The following is a 21355-nucleotide window of genomic DNA, read 5'->3' as shown; positions in this document are numbered from 1 at the left end:
GGGGCTGAGCTTGTTTGCACTGTTTGCATCCTCGTGAAATTCCGGCGACGCCAAAACTGCAAAAGAATCCCACGCATCACCCCATATCAACAGCGGACTCCGTGGGGAGTCCAATTGGCCTATTTTACCTATTCCACCTACCTCTCTCACACTCAAATACCGTGGTATCTTGCTTTGACAGAGATGCTCTGATAATGCAGAGTTTGTGGTCCCGTGCCGGCCGGTCGCAGTCGTCGTGTCGTTGCGTGTCGTGCTTAAGCACGACAGCCAACGGAGTCGCTTCGCGATCGGCAGGCGCTGCCAGCAAGAAACGCCTTCGAATAGGCAATTCCGTCACCGCGCTGTACACGAGCATATTCGCCGCCGCCGCCCTAGCCGATGCGAGAGCCAAGACTCAACGACGGAATGACTGGGAGGAAAAGATTGCCGCGGTTAAGGCCGAGGTAGACGTCTTGGTGGATGAAGAACAACGCATTCTTGAGTCTCTCCAAAGTCGACGGAAATCACGAGGGGTTCATCGATTGCTACAAAACGGGGGATTGGGCACAACCTCGAACTTTACATCCGCACCTAAGCAACGAGCGACGTTAGCCCAGCCCACAAGGTCCTACCATACCACCAAACGCGGCCTCGCCAACGCTACCGCTGCGGAGATTCAGGAAAAACTGCTAGAGGAGATGGACGTCTTCGACCCGGAAGAGGAGGATCTTGTTCTGGAACAGCAACCATTACCCAATTGGGTTTTGAAAGAACCACTCCGGATGAAGGCTATTCAGAAACTAGCGTTGAAGCAATTCGCGATTCGCCTTTTGCTTAGGCCAGTCGTCGCACACCGATACTCTGGAGTCAAAATGAACTACGCCCCGGATTTTGAAGTCCCCAAAATCAACGTCGACAGACTTCTAGACGAGTTGAACAGCATCCGCGGTCGCATGAAACATTTACGAGAGGACAAAAATGCGCATTACGAAGATTTGACACAGGGGCTCACCAAGAACATGTCGGACCAAGGTCTACGGGATAAGGCCTCGAGATTTCGTGAGCGGCTAGATGCCGAGCTTGATCAGGATATTCATCTATACATGTGCCAGGAGATGTCTCTTCAAGAGCTGCTGCTACGCGTATCTCAAAATCTCATGGTTTCCAAGGAGCCTGATCGCACAGCCGCATTCCGAGCCATTCTCATTGCTTTCACTCGTACCCGACAGAATGATCTATGCGACATGGCCTTGAAAATGCTTATTCCGAACCAATTCTACCTTAGTACATCGCTGGTCATCACAATACTGGCTTTCTTCCGCAAGTCTAAGAATCTCAAAGACTTTGACTTGTTCCTCCAAATGCTCAGTGGAGAAGGATATGCTATTAACATTGGATTCCTTGGCTATTACCGAACTATGAAGATCAATGGAGTTGATATTGTTGTCCCACCAATGGACAGTAATAACCCCGTCCTCTATACCGAGCTGATCGCAGCCTCTTTGCGGTTCGACCAGCCAGACAGGGCGGACGCCTATCTTCAGGCAGCGCGCAGGGCTGGTTTCTTCGATAACTATCATACTCTCGCAGTTTACCTCCGATTTTACAGCATCAGACAGGATTGGGAAAAAGGATCGTCCGCGCTGAAGAGAGCGATCACCTACCTCGTGTCATCAACGGATCCCACGGAAAGCTACGTCCCACGGCTCTTAGTACGAATGGTCCAACTATGCGATTCATGCAACCGAAAAGACGTGTCGCAAGCTTTAATTGACGCTGCTGTACACAGCGGCTTTGACCCACACATCCCGCTGGAACAAGATGAGCTCACCCCCATCTATGACCTTGAGGGCACACGGTGGAAAGAGGCGGCCAAGTCGGCATCGTCGAAAAAAAATGGCCACAACCCTCTATGGCAGAAATGCTACGACTTTGCAAGCATATTTGGTGAATTCTTGAGCAGGCTCGAGACATCAGACAGTGCTAGTAAAAGCCAGCAATACGAGCAGTTCTCTGCTCAATATGCGCATCATTCTATGGTCGCCTCACTTGCCAACGTATCAGGACAGACCGGGCACACGAGAACGATGTCCAGCTCATCGCCAATCTCACGGCCAGAGGTTGATCTCTCAGAAAAGACGCAACCGCAAAACAAACCGTCGGAAGAGCTTGCATCAATGAAGATTGAACTAGCCCAGCTTCGACAGCTAGTCTTCCAGATGCGCGAACATCACATTGAATCATCATTCAAGGATGATGACACTTTCCACGAAGACCATGTCAAACCGAGTCTACAGAACCTCGAGACAGCCCCCACACCCGCCAACGATATCGAGGACCCGCACATGAGCATCAAATTCGAGCGGAAATCCACACCCACTGAAGAGAAAGGACATCCGTTGTCCGGGAAAAGGAGGCGCGCAGTTTCAAAGTCAATAAACTGATCATGAAGACTTGAAAGAGTCTTCATCTTCGTTGGCTATCTTCGACATCTCTACAAGCTCATATTGGTAGACCGAATTTCGGCATACCCAGGTAGTTGAGAGAGACGACTTGGTAGCCCGTGTATGCATTATTGAAAAACTAGTTTTTGGCGCTTCGATCGGTGGTTATAAATTTTGTACATTACCCCAGCACTTCTATGAGAAGTGACTCAATCACAATAGAGAACATGTATCATATACAATGAGCTTTCGTTGACAGAACTTTACCCCTCCCTAGCAGCCACTATAATACCAAGAAAGAACTTGAAGGACCACTTCCAAGGTTACATTGATTTGATGTAAAGGACTCGGGAGGTGCACCGAATATAATACAAAGATTGAACTTCTACCTGAAGGCTTTTAGGCATTTACCAGAAAATTTTGACAAAAGGGAATCTAAAACGAGGACATTGAGCCGTGAAGGTCTAACAAAGAAAAGACAATGGTCTACCGGTGCTCGGAACGCATCTTTTCCTTGCGAGCGAGGCGATCGGCGGCACGCTGGAGAGATGATCGAATGTCGCCTTTAGGAAACGAGTTGACATCATAGTATGTGGGTGCAATGTCCTGCTTCAGTGTTAGCAAATGTAAATAGATAGTAATGGATCGATAATACTAAACGTACCAATAGCCACTCGGGCTTGATAGCAACCACCGTACGAATGTAGTTCTTGGTTGTAAGAACGAATTCGTTATACAAAACCCATTCCGCATCGTGGGCCAAGACAGTGGACGGGTGCAAAAGAACACTTTGGTTATCTTTGATGGTGGTGTATACGCTCTTGCCTTGAGATTCCTTCTTGGCAACTTGCATGAAGAAGCCAGCACACAGAGCGCGGCGGATGTTCTCATAGTACTTCTTGTCGTCGAAGGGGGTCGACACCATGTCGAGTTCTTCGCGCTCCATGATGCGGAGCAATTGCATGCGAACGTTATCGGCAGACTGCAGGGAACGGAGGGAGACGAAATGGTCGTGGCACCACTGCTTGGGGTTTGCTTGCGCCTCAGCACCCTTGAATGCATGGTAGACGTTCAAGAGGGTCAACTGGTCGCCGTGTTCGTGAGAGAAGAGAGCCTTCATTTCATCGGCGCGCTTTCGCTGGGACGCAGGGCGAACAAACACGTTGGGAACGGAAAGTAGGGCGGTGATGGAAAGAACCTCGTTAGAGCAGTAGAACTCGGGAGAGCTGATCAACATGACTGCCAGAACCGGATCAAGCGGGAAGTCCGATGCCAGACGACCAAGTTGGGTGAGTTCACCCTCATCGTCTAGACAAGCGAGGTAGTTGAGCTCCTCTAGCGCTCTCATCAGAGTCTCTGGCGCAGGCGGGTCCATCAGATCAAAGTGAACCAGGTCGTCAATTCCAAGCTTCTTCAATTCAAGCACAGTCGAGGACAAGTTCGACCGAAGAATCTCGGGGTATGTCTGCTCGATAAGCTCTTTCTTGAAAGCCTCCTCGGTATAAAGACGGAAGCATTTTCCAGGACGCGTACGACCAGCACGACCAGCTCTCTGCTGTGCGGAGGCCTTAGATATGGGGGAGACCAAAAGAGATTCGACACGGATACGGGGGTTATAGATCTTCTGCTTAGAGAACCCGGGATCCACCACATACACGATTCCATCGATGGTAAGAGATGTTTCGGCAATGTTGGTGGAGATGATGACTTTCCTACCGGGACGGCCACCGGGGCGACGAGCCGGAGGTGCAGGGTCGAAGATGCGTTGTTGCATGTGGGGAGGCAGACTACCGTAAAGCGGATACACCTTGAGAGGGCCAGCATCGGCTTCCCTGACCATTTCGTCACCCTCAAGTGCAATCTTGCGCGCGGCGTCTTCAATCTCTTCTTCACCAGTTAAGAAAACCAGAATATCTCCTTCGTCTTCGGTGGCGTGGATCTGTAGGACAGTCCGAATGGCGGCCTCAACGTAGTCTTGCTCCGGCTCGGGAGTGTAGAAAATCTCGACGGGGTGGGTTCGTCCGGGAACTGCCAGAAGAGGCGCATCCAAAAAGTACCGCTGGAACTTTTGCGCATCAAGGGTGGCAGACATGATGATAATCTTCAGGTCAGGGCGGCGCACCACAACTTCCTTCAAAAGCCCCATGAGAACATCAGTAGCCATTGTCCGTTCGTGAGCCTCGTCAAGCATGATGGTGCTGTAACGCGACAGATTGTGATCATTCATGGCCTCTCGCAAGAGCATACCATCAGTCATATACTTCAACAGAGTCTTCGAGCTCGTCTTGTCTTCGAAACGGATACTATAACCGACTTCATCACCAAGCTTGACATCCATTTCCTCGGCGACACGCTGGGCAACAGACATGGCTGCAACACGACGAGGCTGGGTACAGGCAACCATCTTGCGCTGGGTCTGGGGGAGGTCATCGAAGAGGACGAATTGCGGGATCTGGGTGGTCTTTCCGGAACCGGTTTCACCAACGAAGACGAGGATTTGGGATTGCTGGTAGAGTTGCAGGAATTCATCACTGAAAGGAGATATATATTAGTATAACTGGAGTGGATTTCGCAAGAATAATTAGTGAGGGAGGGCTTCAACTCACCGCTGCTGGTGCACGGGGAGATCGCGACGACCCTTCAAGATGGAGAAATATCTGCTGGAAAAAGGCCGGCCATTGAATGGATTCACATCACCATCCTCGGCCTTTTTCGCCAGCGCCGCCGTAGTTTGATGGCGCTTGAACTTGGCAAAGGCCGAGCTGGAGTCGGCCTTGGAGTGATTATCCTCGTACATGTGGGCGAGGTATGGATTATTCTTGGGGTCTCCGGACTCCATCTTCTGACGCTTTGCTCGCGAACCGTCCTCCGGATCTGAACGACGATCAACCATAGTGCGCAATGCTCGTAAGTCGGGAAGAGGTGGTAAAAAGTCGAGCGCGATAAAAAAAATCTCGGATCGGCCTGGACGAGGGCGATAGAGAAAGCCTATCGCCGCCCTCACCGCCTGGAGTATTCTGCCGCTCCCCACAATCAAGCGAAAGGGATTCCCTGGTACATACTCTCGGATATCATATATCAAAGCTTGAGACAAGCCACAGAGCTTTGATCAAGATGGAAAACTACGCCTCTGACGATCCAGGCCCGGCCTTCTTGATCGGTCACCATGAAAGTAACCGATCCATGGCCGTGACCACTGATACCATCTTCAAGGTTCACGAATCCAACGTGGGTAGCCCCCCCCCTCCATGCTATTTTTATTATCACTTGCCAGTACGAGTATTGATGAAGCTTTAGTATGATATGTTGACGGTGCCTATTACAACGCCTCACTTTCATTCACGGGTATTAGGGCTTCTTTCCTCTTATCTGTCCAACCTTCAGCCCCCAACATATGACTCCATTGGGACTATGGGAACGTCCCAGAACACCCGTCCACTAGTTGTGCCAGCCCTGTCGAAATTAGACACCCATCTCACTCCCAATGATGCTACTAGCCAAATTGTCGGAGTGATTAGTAGCTGGATTGACCTCTGCTCGCCTGACCCTTTGATTGCAGACCTGTCGCGGCAAGTGCTTCTATTAGAAGTTGCATACGCTGCTTTCTGTGGCATCGGGTATCTCTTGGCGCCGAGCCCTAAACTGCATCATGGAGACCTTCATTCGGAAGGAGTGGCTTACTATGCTCGTGCTATTCAAGATGCGATCAACCTTGGTCCCTACATCCAGTTTCACATCTGGCTTCGAATGACCGATAGCCCCGAGCTGGAAGTTGACACGATTGGAGACTTGGCTCCTCTTGCCAGAGCAGAATACCTGCTACCCGACGAAGGCATGTCCCCTAAATTGGACTTGTTTGGCACTTGGGATGCCTGGGACATGATTCGCAAGACTTGTAAATACCACACAAGGTTGCTCGTAGGTAAGATGCGCTCAGACCTCCCCCCTCTCTTGCCCCTTCTGTAATCACTTTTTGCTAAATGATATGAAAGCCCTGGTGATCCCAAGGCAGCTACCCCCTCTGACTGTGCAATCACGCTGGCACTCAGAACCCGTGCATCTCTTGACCATCGATGGCTCATGCTTTTTGAAAAACCAGAAGGGGTATCCGGTACTATCCAAGGCCCACCAGTCTTTGATTGTAAAGATGATGCGTCTCCGAACCGTACCTTGGATTATTCTCTGTGATGTGGGGTCAATTCCTGGTATCGAAGACGCGGAGGTGGATGAGGACGAGGAAAACAAGTCTCCTCTCTCCGGCTCCGAGTACCCCAGCCTGTCTCAGGGTGCGGGATCGGCCAAGAAGCATTTTGATCCAACCCCACACCTCTCCTATATTCGGAATCTGCAGCAGCGTCAACCTGCGCGAACCCCCATTGAGCGATTTGGCGTGGGGTATCAAGACTATTTGCAGGCTCCTCTGCAACCGCTAACCGTCAATTTGGAGAGTATCACTTATGAGGTTTTTGAAAAGGATCCGATCAAGTATGAATGGTATGAGCGTGCGATCACAAAGGCGCTAAGAGACTGGGCCGATCAAAAGAAACCAACATCCCACCCGGATGGAAAGGTGATTCTTGCTGTCGTGGGTGCTGGACGCGGACCCCTTGTGACTCGAGCACTCAAGGCCAGTGAGGAGGCTGGGGTTGAACTTGATCTATGGGTCGTTGAAAAGAACGAAAATGCATTCGTTCTGTTGCAGCGACATAATGAGACTACTTGGGGTGGTAAGGCCACACTGGTCAAGTCTGACATGCGGAGCTGGAAAGGACCGCGTGTGCGGCGTCAAACAGGAGGCAAGGTCAGCCAGGACCATGTCGGTGAATCGTTGGGCATCGAGGACTCCCTATTATATGCCCCGAACAAGGGCGAGAATGACCCGGGTCGAGGATCTGATTTACCGGAACAAAACACCACCAATCTCTCGTACACTCACGTCGATATAGTGGTTTCCGAATTGCTTGGCTCGTTCGCCGATAACGAGCTGTCTCCTGAGTGCTTGGATGGAATCAACGATCTTATCAATCCTGTTCATGGCATTTCCATTCCGGCTTCATACTCGGCTCATTTTACCCCAGTCTCAGCCCCCAAATTGCACTCAGATGTGATGAGCCAAACCGTCTCCAACCCGGCTGCTCCGGAGACGCCTTACGTTGTTATGCTACACGCTATCGATTTCCTGTCTTCACATGAGGCCCCAGTTAATCCTGACAGCGGAAACCAAAACCCTGCAAACCGCTCTTCTGGATCAAGCGTACCGATCACGGCCACCGAATTTCAAACCCCTTTCGTCCAAACAGCATGGTCCTTTTCTCACCCGAACCGGAACATCCCGGACCAAACGCCGTCCTCGTCCACCATATCAAATGCCCACAACGTGCGACAGACCCGTCTGTCGTTCCCTGCTCAGAACCGTGGTGCGTGCCACGGCCTGGCTGGGTACTTTGAAACCGTTCTATATGGGGACGTAGAACTCTCGACCAATCCGGTAACGATGGAAGAGAAGAGTGCTAGCATGATCAGCTGGTTCCCTATATATTTCCCGTTGAAGGTAAGACTTCTTGCGGCAAGCTTGTACCATACATTTTTGATTGGGGTATCTTGACTGCGACGTGTGCTAACATGACTGCAAAACTAGACTCCCCTGAATGTCCCCGACAACGGTGAGATTGTTGTCACAATGTACCGCCAGACAGATGACCGTAAGGTCTGGTATGAGTGGATGGTTGAGGTTTTTGCTCTGGAACCTACCTCCGCGTCTACCAGCAAGCCTGCCGCGCCAATGATGAGCGGCGCTCAGCCTATCTCACCCAGCGTTGAAAGCCTCAAGATCAAAGACAACAACCAAAGAAACCAAAGAGGACTTGGAAGCACAGCCGGATATCGCCGCGTGCGGGTTGGCATCAGTGACCTGCATTCAAGCATTAAGGATGGTTGTCTGATGTGAGAGTATACTATGGCTGATGACGGAGACTGATACGTTGTCTGCTATATCTATCACTGCAGGACTTACGAAAAGAAAAGACCCTTGGAGGCCAATAGATTGACGACCTAGAACAGAAAATCCGCCAAGCGTGTATTCAAACTCGCGTGGCAACTATTATTACAAACCTATTTGTAGAAAGCTCACAAATTGCCGCAACTGTAATCGTTTCCAAGGTTTATGATACAAGACGAATACCTCTTATCATGGGCATGCTACTGGCTGCCTAGCGGACACTTTATGATCGTCGCATTCTATTGTTAATTTGATCATTAATTAAATGGGTAGCTTAATGTGTTCACGGCTTCTCATGAGTGACATCTGAATCGGCCTCCAAGATGGGCCTCGTCGCAGCAATTTCCGCAACTGACTGCGATCTGTCGGTCTCTGATAGAGGAGTTCGCGAATCTGCCTCCACTGGGCGTTCTGATCGTCTGATGATCATGGTAGGTACAGATGCACCTTCCAAATCTTCGTTTAACTTTGCGGGAAATCTCCAGGCGCATAGCCCAAGCCCAAGATAGGAGCCCATGCAAAAGAAAAATTGAACAACCTCGCGGACAGCAATAGCCACCTGTGTCGGGTAGATGTGTGCGAGGTAGGAGTTGATGCTCCAAATAGCCCAAAGCCCGTTCAATGCAAAGAAAAAGCCACTCGCAGTGAAAGCAAAGTATGTCGACATCTTCGAAGTCGTTGTTAGTTAACTGTGGGATGAAATGGGGATTGCCTTCAAGTTTCAACTTACTCTCACATGGGGTGCCTGAGATGACGTCCGTATGCCCATAAAAATCATGGCACCCAAGATCTCCCAAGATCCCACCCAGAATAAAATCCACTTTACCGACATGATTTTTGACCATGTCTGGTAATGATCGACTTGAAGAGTGTATTTGGGTCGTATATACTGCATTTGGCTCAGTATGTTATACACATACCAAGCAAAGTCAACAATGCTTATAGAGACAAATATTCCCATAAGCACCCAGTGGAACCTATTTATTCGAGGCCAATAGCTGCTCTGACCAATAATTTGCTGTCCAAAAGTGTAGATGGTTGCATAAAATATGTAGAACAGAAGGTTGATTGCGATCAACATCAAGCCTTCGCTGATCGGCTCTGCAGAGGGATATGTGTCCTTCAAGTGAACGCCCGCGAGGCGTATGGAGTTATAAACGCCGATGCAGATCTCAGCTCTAACAAAATAGAGGACTATTAGCGATATTCCAATGCTGATAACTATATAGCGAGATATTTAGTTGCCACGTTCGCGCGCTTACCCAAAGTAAAACAGCATGGATGCCAATAAAGCTTTGAAAGGCAGAGGTTTGAGGGCATTGCCTCTTCTTTTTTTGAGAGCAATATGTGCCGTGAACAAGATTATCAGGCCTAGGGCAATCAGAAGCTCAAAGACCGCGTAGCAGATACGAAATACATCGCTACTGTCCAAGGAAAACCTCATGCTGGGTTCGCTCCTATCTAGCGACGCGACTAGAGCTTGGAGATGCCGATATAGAATCTCGGCATTGGAGTGCAGACAAAACGGTCAGAAGGAAGAAGAAATTACTAGTATGTCGCTTTGAGATGTTAGAACATCGAGAGCACAAGGGCGCTGTTAAGGATTCCGACCGCAGGTCAGGTCAAGGCAGAATTGAAGGCGCACGCCCCTTGAGAGGCGCCCGGGAGGCTCCAATGAACATGTCTGATTTGCCGCCTGAATATGAGATTGGCGCTTGGCAAACGCCTCTGAAACTGCCCCAGTGAGCGACCGTGAGTGAAGCCCTGAACATCGAATATTAACCTTCGGGTCGCTTACTGGTCGCTTAAATGAGAGGCTTGAACCATCTAGGCGCGAAACTGAACTATGCTGGTGAAATCACTCTGTTTGGGCTTGTATCCTCATTTGTCACGACGATTGGCATCCGTCTCTCTTTCTAGTGGGGGTGTCATCTTAACCGTGGGCAGGTAACGATCGGCACTCAATGCATACACAAGGTACACAGGGCGGTGCAGTGCGCATTTCAATGCTAACCAGAATCGCAGGTATCTCACATCAGATCTGAAGCATGAGTACTCCATATAATAATCATCTCTCTTCCAAGGTTGTCTATGAAAAGCCTGGGGTCTGCCTAATGTCCAAAGATAAATATGTGCTATGTAGTACAGGGCATTTGTCGTCTCGCAGTTTAGTCACCGGTAATACATCAAGGTGTTTAAGCTCAGTATCTACGACCACACTTGCTGCTTGTATCCCCAATTTAAGCAGAACAATATGCACAGCCGTTCTAGATATTCCGCATCGGTACATTACGTCAAATGAGAATCGATAACCCATTTGGGTAGGAAAATGGAGGTGAATTGATACTTTTCCGACCTGATATCATTTTCTAGAACTCTCGCAGACCGTTTGAGAACTTATAAATTTTAGTCATCATCCATAAACAGCGGCATGAGTATCGACAACTAAAAGGCGCCTCTTGTACATAATTGGGGCAATGTTCAAGCACGTTCACATCTTCAAGTTGGGACCTCGGATCAGATTGCGCAGCTGGCCGCGCCGGGGTTATCTAACATTCCGAGAGTGGGTCAGGTCCCGATCACGAGTTCGATTTTAATCAATTTGTGTTCTAATTCTCAAAGCTGGACCCGCCTTTACACATTGAAATCTGAGAGAATGAACGGGTCGGCCGATGCGAGACCCTGTTCCTGTTCCTGTAATCCCTTTCGTACAACCCAACCTCGGCATAGTTCCTTCAAGTTGAACTAAAATGCAGACGAGTCAATCTGGAAGCAAACCCCGGCCACTCAGGTTGGCTGGCATCGGGCAGAAACATTCCTGCCCGCATGCGTTCAGTGGCGGATTTAGCGTGCCCTACCTTAATCGCCAAGGTGTTCATCGCTTCAAGCCACTCTTAGCCGCTAGCTAGGCGTTCGCTCTCAGGCCAAACACATTTGTTCCACAAGTACGGAGTACATCATCCAAAGTCAGCGAACGGCAGAAATTCGGCGATCTATCTTGCCATTCCCATGTGGTCGCCCTCGCCCTCGATGATCATCGCCCATCTCATCGCTTGTCTTAAATCCTCCCCGGACTAGCCCACCGGAAAGAGTTAGACGCCCGCGGAGCCCCATTGTCATCCACGGTCTGTCGATAGCCAAGCTCCAAAAATCACTCCAAATGGGTCCGCATCGGGCTGCCTTAACCACCGATTGGCAATTTGATCTTCACAGATCGAATGCTAAAAGGAAAGTACACCGATGCACCGAGGTAACCCGGCTCGTTGGAAAATCAATCAGGCTGTCAATCACTACCAGTCTCGTCAGATCACGCATTCAATTCGTCGCTCACTGCATGGTACGCAACGTTCCTGGTGGATAATAATGCAGGAACCGGGCTATTCTCCCGCGTGGAACCGAAATGGCTTCAGCTGAATATAAAGGGCAGGTAATGGCCATGGGAATCACTTCTATCAACCAAACATCTTGCTAAATCATCATGCGTTTCTCAATCCTGACAGCATTGTCTGCCATCTCTGCCATTGGGCATGCTTTGCCAAAAAACCTGCAGACTCGAGGTAAGATGGTATAGAAGAATTTCACTTTGTTCTAGCACTCATGCCTTTGCAGATGTGCCAACGGATGAGTTATCCCAGTTCAAATTCTGGGTTGAGTATGCGGCTGCATCTTACTGCTACGACAACTATGCTTCTAAGCCTGGTCACAAGTTGACCTGCTCGGCTCACAACTGTCCTCAAGTAGAGAAGAGTGACACTAGTATCGTGTATGACTTTTCCAAGTGAGTATTCCACAAATTCAGAGACCCAGTAGAACTCCTCACTGATTGACATAGCACCACCTTGACCGATACCGCCGGCTACATTGCACTAGACAACACCAACAAGGCCATTGTTCTGGCCTTCCGTGGCTCCTATTCGGTTCGCAATTGGATCGCCGACGCTTCATTCTTCTACACCGACCCGAAACTCTGTGATGGCTGCTCTGCAGAGCTGGGATTCTGGAGTTCGTGGACCAACGTCCGCGATCCCATCTCAAAGGTCCTGAACGAAACCGTTTCTAAAAATCCCGACTACGAATTGATTGTCGTCGGTCACAGCTTGGGCGCTGGAGTCGCTACCCTCGCTGCTGCTGATCTTCGTGTTAAGGGTCATCCGTCTACTAAGCTCTACGCATATGCATCCCCTCGTGTGGCCAATCCCGCTCTGGCCAAGTATATCTCTGCCCAGCCAAATAACTACCGCTTCACACACATCGACGATCCTGTTCCCAAACTGCCTTTGATCGCTATGGGATACGTTCACGTCAGCCCCGAGTACTACATTACAGCACCAAACAACGCAACTGTATCTGCCAGCGAGGTCCAGGTTCTCCAGGGGGGTATCAACTGGGAAGGGAACACTGGCACTGGCGTGCCCTCATTGACTGCATTCTCTGCCCACCACTGGTACTTCAACGAAGCAGACGGCTGCCTGGGAGCTGGCCTGCCCCTTAAATAATCACGCACTAGTCATGGCGTGATGTACTTTGACTCTGGCTGGAACCATGATATTTTAATTTTAGAAGTACGATAGAGAATGGATAATTATTAGTCAATGATTAGTTTTATCAGAGCTCCAAGATATATATTACTTTTATCTCCGATCGTCGGAATAGAGACAATGTACAAATATTTGGGGATACAATTTATCTGCTCCAATTAACTTTTGATAAAACTCATTTACACTTCCAAAATATAGTCAGCAACCAAGACCCGGAAATATTTAAAAACTTGAACCAGACGCTGCTTTCTTACTGTTAGCCTATACCCATGGTAAAGGACCCCTGGAGTAGTATAGTTTCAAAGTCCAATTCAATCAACTCATCGCTATGTCCTGAGTTGCAGTCAATATGGAAGGTCTCACGAGGAGCATTCTATTCCTGTGCAATTTCAACAACCACCTTCTTCGCCGAGACACCTCCCCTAAGAAGATCTATACCTTCCTGTAATTTACTGAGACCACCTTTCACAATTATAGGATCTGGCTTTGCCTGAAACTTTCCGTTGGCGAGGGCTGATGGGATGTATTGACGCCAAACTGCGTCCCCGACTTCAGGATTCGTGAACCCCGGAGCTAGACCGTTCACTTCGGAGTATCAGCAAATGTTTCATCCTAGGGGGGGTAGAATAATACCAAATACTCGTTCCACACTTTCGTGGACCGATCCCTTGGGAAAACCCAAAATTGCTAGTTTTCCGCCGCCAGTCCGCGACAAAATCTCTCCACATTTAACCTGGGTGTCCTCACTGCTGATACAGTCGACAACTAAATCACCCGGTCTAAGAATGTTCGAGATCTTATCAACTGTATCGGTATTTTTGTGATCAAATACGTCGGTTGCCCCGAGTTGCTTGACAAGAGCATGGTTTGCACTGCGAGCGGTCGTTATAACTTCAAGACCAGAAGCGCGTGCAAGTTGGATGGCGGAGCTTCCGACAGAGGAGCTACCTCCCCATATGAGGACTTTTTTCCCTGTGGATTGAGAGTTTAATGAGGGCAGCGGCGCCTTGAGCTGGACAAAAAGAGCACTGGAAGCCGTGCTGATAGAGATTGGGAGGACGACGGCATTAGCCAACGGCAGAGAATTCGGTACGGCTGCAACTAAGATTTCGCGACAAGTAGTGTATAGTTGGAATGCGCAGTTGGATGCTTTTCCTGACACAAAGCCATCGCAGTGACTAAAGTGTTGTTAGAAACCGTCCCCGTGGATCCATAAGCAGACCAAGGCTGTGCTGAGTAGACCTACCCAATAACTCTTTGTCCGAGCTTTAATCGAGTAACGCCGGAGCCCAGTTGAACAATGGTGCCCGCGACATCGGTCCCGAGGATGAAGGGATATTTTAGCTCGAAGCTGGCTTCTTCTTGCAGCTGTTACATATGTTAGGTCCTTCTGTTTAGATATCGTGTTCTATCCACAGATTTTGGATTTTGGGTTATCCAACCTTCCAGTCCACAGGATTGACAGCGGCGTAGGCGACTTTGATGACAACTTCATTTTCTTCTGGCATTGGTGCTGGCGCAGGGCCAACCTGTAGCGGCTTTGATTTGGCGGAGGCAATCCACGCCGCTTCGTTGATGAATGAAGACATGTTTCGTTCGTGTTGTTTTCAGGTTATTATTGAGGTTCAATTACAATGTAGTTCCAAGGTTTATGCGATGAAGTGTACACACATAACATTGGAGGGAATAAAGCTGGCTTTAAATCAATTGGCGTCCATGATGCCACGCCCAACCTAGGAGCGCATTTGTTTAATTCTATGTTATGTCTACTGGTTGGTAATCTAGATTGATCATCGAGATAATTTTTAGTGAGGGATTGCCAGTGGTCACATAATGAGTGTTGGTAATTTGTCAGGACGGTTTGTAACCTGTTTTCCCCAGCCTCGTCGGCTCCCACCTATCCCACCATCGCCATTTTTACTAGTCAGTTAACTAACTAACTAACTAACGTATTTCCCAAGCGAATCGCGCACCCAAGCGAGCCGCGCAGCTGAATACACATAGTAAATGCGATAAATTACAACTTTCTATCTCAACAACCACGTCTATTTTAGTACCCATGTTGAATTATTATATTCTAGGTAGTAATACTAGTGCACTGGTGAGATACATAAAAAGGAAGATTCGGCGTGGTAGAGATATATAAATTTGTTTCTGAAAGGTCTAAATTACAGCGTATTATATGGTAACGTTCTAAATTAACGATTTAAATCGCCTAGATTTTAGACATATTGTTTTCTTTGCTGATAAAAGACCATACTTCAATATTCAAGTAAAAATGATTTGTGGTTGTTGAGATAGAAAGTTGTAATTTATCGCATTTACTATGTGTATTCAGCTGCGCGGCTCGCTTGGGTGCGCGATTCGCTTGGGAATTACGTTACTGCTGAGGCAAAAGATGCCTCAGGCATAGATACAGATCGCATTTCCGGAATTCTCCTTCCCCGGTTAGGTAGTCTTCTCCGAGTCTCACTCTTTCTTTCATCCACCACCATTCAGAGCCTCCAATTCCAATCCTCTTAGTCATTTTTTAATTTTTTTTTGGATTTCTTCGATTAAAAAAACACCGACTCGGAGCCTATTCACCTGCCATACATGCTATGGTGTGTCAAAAAGCGTCACGATCTACAATCCTAGATCGAGTTTCCTGATCTCCGCCTCCGCCATCTGGAGTATTCTTAAGATATCCCCACACTCGTCCATTTGCCTTTGACTATGAGCTTCTTTGTCGCTGCTAGTAATGCCGCAACACCTAAAAGGTCATGTCCAGACTCACCAAATAGATCGCCGATTTGTATTCAGTGTCAACGATTCATGAACATAGGACATTGGCGTTGCTTTCTATAGAAAGTATAGTAAATTATTAAAATCCGACATTTCAATACTAGTATATACCAATAGCCACCTCCAGAGATAGGCAGAAAATTTCGCTTGATTGCAAGCGTATCCTTTAAACCAAAAAGAATTCTTGCCACTATGTTTTGCCAAAAGACTAGATTCTCCACTAAGAAAGAACAGATTTGTTTTGCTCAGCTTTTAGAGCTCCCGTCAATCAGTGAGTACGAGTAGGTAAAAGAAATCGGCGCGGCTATATGAGCTTCTCAAAAAAGTTTCAAACCCATTCCAAGGTTGGAAATTCTGTGTTGAGGGCTTTCGAAAAAAAAAGGGATGATAGGAATAAGGGTGAGTGCATATTTGTCGGGACTTTTGGTTGTGAGTCGTGCGTACTACCGTACTCTATTCGTGATCGCTCAGATAATACAATACAATTAGCTTTGGCTAGAACTGCATTAATTATCATTAGCATTCTGGCTCATTCATTGGCTGGGATAAAACAATAACAGCTGCGTCGTGGCCAGTGGGTCTTCTTGGTGTGAAGCGACCACAATCCACCGAATGTTGCCTGCACTCCTAGGACACGAGACCTCTACCATGGGAGAGACATCCTATTTTTGCATTGTCCTTGGATTACCTCTCTCCAAGAGCAGGCTGGGGCTTAAAGTACTCCAGATTGCGTGCCGAGGAAAATGTGTTTGACGAGGTGTACGTAGGTCGTCCGGTTAGATCCACCGCGCCAGGCCAACCACGCAAGCTGCTGCCGTCATCCGCCAACCCAAGCTTTTCTGGTGGAGCCACCAAATTGTTCGATTCATGCTGCTCTGGAGATAGGTCTTTGCTTTTTCGCTTGTTCTTTCTCCACCAGAATGGTTCTCTAGACCAATTATCCAGTCACACTGTCTGTATTCCTGAATCATTGTCTGTGTCGGTGGAGGTGCTGCTCCGCGGCGGAGGAGAATGGCGTACTCAGTTCGTGGCAGATGGAGTCGCTTAATATAAATAGATATTTTTCATGACAATGGTTGCCTGGTTTCCTGGTCTACGGCACGTTTGCTTCAAGCCCTATAAACTAATGCTTCTGCTGTTGTCGTCTCTTCACTCGTTTTGAACTCACCTCGCTATTATTCCACTCTCCAGGGCATTTATCATTCAGCCTCATCGAGACATCGAGAAAATCGCCGTTCAATATCATCATGTTCGTCGACTCTTATCTGAAATGGGCTGCTATCGGTTTGGCCACTGCCCAGCTCAGTGCTGCCCAGACTTATTCATCTTGCAACCCGACGAAGAGTTAGTCAATACCCTCCTTCTCAATTCAATACTGGCCTGTCGACATCTAACACACACTCTCTCTTCCAGAAACCTGCCCTGCCGACACCGGTCTGAACAAATGGCAATTCGATACCGACTTCACTTCGGGCTCGTCTTCCTTCAGCAAGTGGAATGTCACCGCGGGCACCGTTGAGAGCACTTCGCTCGGCGCGAAGTTCACCATCTCCGAGCAGGGAGATGCCCCCACCATCGAGAGTGAATTCTATATTTTCTTCGGTCGCGTTGATGTCAATTTCAGAGCCGCCAATGGTACTGGTATCATTAGCACTATGGTTATGGAGTCTGATGATCTTGATGAGATTGACTGGGTAAGCTACTCGTAGATAATTTCCAATCAGGGCCGGGGTTCAAGTTGTCTAACATACTCGATAGGAGCAAATCAGCACCTACGATACTTCCATTCAGACCGACTATTTCGGCAAGGGCAACACTACATCCTACGATCGCGGCACCACTGTCACAGTTTCCACCCCTGAAGAGACTTTCCACACCTACAGTGTTGACTGGACCTCCAGCCGTATCGAGTGGCTACTAGACGGCGATGTCGTCCGTACCTTGGAATACGCCGATGCTGTCTCCGGCAAAAACTACCCCCCAGACTCCCATGCGCATCAAGATCGGTATCTGGGCTGGTGGTGACCCTGACAACAGTGAGGGTACCATTGAGTGGGCTGGTGGTGAGACTGACTACACCGACGGTCCCTTCACCATGTACGTGGATTCCGTCAACATCACCAACTACAACCCCGCCCAGGCCTACAAGTACACCGACAAGACCGGCGCCTATACTAGCATTAAAGCTTCCAATGGTACCTCTTCAACCAACCTGTCCGGCACGACATCGAGGTCCGTCTCCTCTAGCATCGCATCATCCAGCTCTGCTTCCAAGGCCTCTAGCTCTTCTGCTGCTAGCGCATCTGCTTCGTCGAAGATGACCTCCGCCGCCTCCATCTCGATGTATTCGTCCATCTTTGTCACTGCCATGGTCGCCTTTGCTGTTGGTGCTCTCCAAATTTAGAGGAGCATTCGCTATCAGTGATAATGCCTGTACGCTTTACGTGATGGTATATTCGTGATATAGATGCATCAACCATTTCAAGCTTTTCATTCCTTTCAAATATCTTCAACTTGAAACCTTTACTCCCAATTATTATCTCAGACAGTTCAATTTCGTGTTCCGCTTGAAAATAATACGACAAAAGGTAATGCACGAAGAAAGGTCGCAAGGTGGGGAGTATGGCTCGTTAGGTCGTTGTATTTATCCATTACTGTAATACCCGAAGAACCAACTCGGAGTACGCATGGGGGTAGCACAGGCAACTGTTAGGCCTGGTATGCTCCATCATGCCACCTGCAAACCGAACATCTGGCTCCAGTTTGGGGGATCTGCCGATGGCGCCGAGAAATGGCGGGTCGCCAACTTTCCCGAAGGAGCTAGGCACGCTTCTCCAGCCAGGACTAAATTCCGGTGATCTCTCAAACCTCAAATCCCACAACCTGGAGAAAGCTATGGAGAAAGCGGGGGAATGCGGGGGCCCCATTTAAATATCAGATAGATCTGCCGTCCACGGTGATTACTTCAAAATTTGACTGGGCTTCTCCACATCGCTGTGACTTCACCCATATTTCCATGGGAACTTGAGACAAAAATGGGAACCGAAACGAATTCCAGTGTCGGCAAGTCCGGCAAGAATGCCGTAACTGAAGGACTGGCTACTTTCCGCCAGGATGAAAACAAAATTCCAGAGGTGGCTGTGACTAATTTGCTTATTCCTAATCGTGATGAATTTGAGCAAAAGTTTGTCCGAAAGCTTGATCTTCGACTTCTGCCATTGATGATGTTGATCTGTGTGTATCATGTGAATCAGATTTTGTGTTGAATGGAATGAAAAGGCTGACTGTTAGAAATTAGATGTTTTGAATTATCTGGATCGAAATAACATTGCAACGGCCCGTTTAGGGACACTTGAGAAGGATCTGGGGATTCATGGCAATCAGTATAACACCATCATCAGTGAGTTCCTACATTGTTTCTAGCCGGAGAAGAAAAATAGAACTAATTGCCTGAAGGTCTGTTCTTTGTCGGATATATTCTCACCCAAATCCCAACTAATATGATTTTGAACAAAATGAGGCCATCGCTGTTTCTAGTGAGTTAGATTTAGGAAGATGAAGTTTGAGACGAGTCGTGACTAATTCCACCTATAAGCCTGCTGTGATGTGTGGATGGGCCATTGTTAGTGCTGCTACAGGGGCTGTTCAGAACTACCGAGGACTCCTGGCTTTGCGCTTCATACTCGGGTTTGTAGAGGCCCCCTTCTTTCGTGAGTGATTATATGATGTCTTTTTATGATGAAAGCCGCTAACGCCTACATCTAGCTGGTGCATTGTTTCTCTTTTCCTCATGGTACACCAAAAAAAGAGCTCGCTGCTCGTATTTCGATCCTTTACGTTGCTGCTCAGATATCAGGTGCCTTTGGCGGTCTATTGGGCAGTGCCATTATGTCGGGAATGGATGGAAAGGCCGGAATTCCGGCGTGGAGATGGCTGTGTATGTTCAAATCTATGGTTTTCCCTCTCGATATTTATACAGGTTTGCTGATTATTGCATTATAAAGTTATCATTGAAGGAAGCGCCACAATACCTGTTGCAATTGTCGCGATGTTCACCTTGCCAGATTATCCAGCGACCACGAAATGGCTTACAGACGAGGAACGTATTCTGGCTATTGCACGTCTAGCAGAAGACGCAAGCGAAAACGATAATTGTGAAACGAACAGCAATTGGGAAGGACTAAAACTCGCTTTTACCGATCCAGTTCTCTACATCATATGGTTGATGCAGCTTGGCCTCAATACTGCTGCTTGCTTTACAAACTTTTTCCCGACAATTGTTGCAACACTAGGTTATGACACCACCAAGACTTTACTGCTCTCTGCACCGCCTTACATTTTCGCTGCTATTCTCAGCGTCTCTAATTCACTCCACAGCGATCGTGTCAGTGAGCGATGGTTACACATTGTTTGGCCACAAGTCTTCAGTATGATTGGATTCATCCTGAGTGCTGTGACCCTAAATGTCCCAACTCGATACATATCCACTTTCATGATGATGTCGATTTATGGCTCTTTTGGATGCATCCTTTCTTGGGTTTCCACTTCACTTCCGAGGCCACGCTCAAAGCGTGCGGTCGCATATGCAGTGGTCAATGCGGGATCTAACTTCGCCTCTATTTACGCCAGCTACTTCTACCCCGAATCACAAGGGCCTAGATACTGGCAGGCTAATGTAGCTAACGTGGCCTTCTCAGGAATGTGTATCCTGATGGCTACGGTGCTGAAATTCACTCTGCGCTGGAGAAATAATCGACTAAACAAAGCGGCAGATGCAGATGTTGCTGCCGGGATTGACCCAACAAGCGAAGGCTCGGAGAGTCACCAGTTGGCGATGAGATGGAATTGCCACCCTATCTATCGATTTATCACTTGAGGGAATTCTTGGGCCTATAATCTACTTAGGCTGCTAATGTGACTCATTTACCTAGTCAATATTTCCAAGAAGCAAATTAAGCACCCGGGGTAGATGTATGCCAATTTGCAAACCCAAGTATAGAGCTTCAAGAATCAAAATTCATTTTTCCACGTTGTACTATATTTTAGTCACAGCCCTCCATTGAAGAATGGAAATTTTTTGATTTGACTCACGCCACGTGATATCTGTACCTGGCTCATTAGTGGTTGCATTCATGTGAAACAATTCCAGGACCCTGAGAAAGAAAATGGAGTTCAAGCAAGGCTCGGTCCGTTTATGGGGGACCAGAACGCTCTGGCGAAGCTCAGTAAGAGCCTCTCAACCCAAATAATTAGATGGCACGTCAGCTTGATTTGCTCTTTCTCCTCAGGTAACATGCATGGACAATCACAAATACAAACATTTTGTGGCTTTACCCATTCGCTTTCAAGGTGGAGCTAGGGTTTAGGGGATGTAACGTCGTGAGGCACCCGATGAGACCGAGGCTTAGGGCTGATCGTGGAAATCCTTGCGGATCTCCTCTAGAAAATTGTGAACATGACTAGTGAGTCTCCTTTGGAATGTAGGGAGGTGAGGATTCAGGTGGCTGGGCGATCTTGTTAACTAAGTAGCGTATCTCAACAGGTCACAACTTCAATGGGATAACAAGTTAAGACAAAGAGAGAACATCTTGGCGATCATTTATCAAAGTGTA

At 48.1% G+C, this 21355-nt stretch overlaps 8 protein-coding genes across 8 annotated transcripts; 5 read left to right on the top strand and 3 right to left on the bottom strand.

The window, feature by feature from the left end:
* Positions 1–194: 194 nt before the first annotated feature.
* N7481_010585 (uncharacterized protein) lies at positions 195–2423 on the top strand (the record flags this gene model as incomplete). Its single annotated transcript, XM_057269804.1, has 1 exon — positions 195–2423. One exon carries the CDS (start codon positions 195–197, stop codon positions 2421–2423), a length of 2229 nt encoding a protein of 742 aa, XP_057116978.1.
* A 486-nt stretch (positions 2424–2909) lies between these two features.
* On the bottom strand, positions 2910–5316 carry N7481_010584 (DEAH-box ATP-dependent RNA helicase PRP43; the record flags this gene model as incomplete). Its single annotated transcript, XM_057269803.1, has 3 exons — positions 2910–3029; positions 3088–4954; positions 5030–5316. The coding sequence occupies 3 exons, from the start codon at positions 5314–5316 to the stop codon at positions 2910–2912; spliced, it is 2274 nt and encodes a 757-aa protein (XP_057116977.1).
* A 221-nt stretch (positions 5317–5537) lies between these two features.
* Positions 5538–8370, top strand: N7481_010583 (protein arginine N-methyltransferase; the record flags this gene model as incomplete). Its single annotated transcript, XM_057269802.1, has 4 exons — positions 5538–5651; positions 5721–6345; positions 6416–7974; positions 8062–8370. The coding sequence occupies 4 exons, from the start codon at positions 5538–5540 to the stop codon at positions 8368–8370; spliced, it is 2607 nt and encodes an 868-aa protein (XP_057116976.1).
* Positions 8371–8704: 334 nt separating this feature from the next.
* On the bottom strand, positions 8705–9253 carry N7481_010582 (uncharacterized protein; the record flags this gene model as incomplete). Its single annotated transcript, XM_057269801.1, has 2 exons — positions 8705–9088; positions 9152–9253. 2 exons carry the CDS (start codon positions 9251–9253, stop codon positions 8705–8707), a joined length of 486 nt encoding a protein of 161 aa, XP_057116975.1.
* Positions 9254–11899: 2646 nt separating this feature from the next.
* Positions 11900–12917, top strand: N7481_010581 (lipase family protein; the record flags this gene model as incomplete). The annotated part of the gene is made up of 3 exons (XM_057269800.1): positions 11900–11978; positions 12031–12199; positions 12254–12917. 3 exons carry the CDS (start codon positions 11900–11902, stop codon positions 12915–12917), a joined length of 912 nt encoding a protein of 303 aa, XP_057116974.1.
* Positions 12918–13332: 415 nt separating this feature from the next.
* Positions 13333–14548, bottom strand: N7481_010580 (zinc-binding alcohol dehydrogenase family protein; the record flags this gene model as incomplete). Its single annotated transcript, XM_057269799.1, has 4 exons — positions 13333–13544; positions 13593–14137; positions 14206–14327; positions 14402–14548. 4 exons carry the CDS (start codon positions 14546–14548, stop codon positions 13333–13335), a joined length of 1026 nt encoding a protein of 341 aa, XP_057116973.1.
* A 2442-nt stretch (positions 14549–16990) lies between these two features.
* N7481_010579 (glycoside hydrolase family 16 protein) lies at positions 16991–18147 on the top strand (the record flags this gene model as incomplete). Its single annotated transcript, XM_057269798.1, has 4 exons — positions 16991–17087; positions 17157–17437; positions 17502–17702; positions 17728–18147. 4 exons carry the CDS (start codon positions 16991–16993, stop codon positions 18145–18147), a joined length of 999 nt encoding a protein of 332 aa, XP_057116972.1.
* Positions 18148–18778: 631 nt separating this feature from the next.
* N7481_010578 (uncharacterized protein) lies at positions 18779–20619 on the top strand (the record flags this gene model as incomplete). The annotated part of the gene is made up of 6 exons (XM_057269797.1): positions 18779–18977; positions 19042–19143; positions 19200–19279; positions 19339–19434; positions 19509–19680; positions 19748–20619. The coding sequence occupies 6 exons, from the start codon at positions 18779–18781 to the stop codon at positions 20617–20619; spliced, it is 1521 nt and encodes a 506-aa protein (XP_057116971.1).
* Positions 20620–21355: the final 736 nt, after the last annotated feature.

The sequence above is a fragment of the Penicillium waksmanii genome (assembly GCF_028829765.1).
Source record: "Penicillium waksmanii strain IBT 27052 chromosome Unknown utg000009l:1.0-4314994.0:1.0-4318279.0, whole genome shotgun sequence".
Taxonomy (NCBI): domain Eukaryota; kingdom Fungi; phylum Ascomycota; class Eurotiomycetes; order Eurotiales; family Aspergillaceae; genus Penicillium; species Penicillium waksmanii.
Note: the sequence above shows the minus strand (reverse complement) of the source record. Positions and strands in the feature narration are given on the sequence as shown.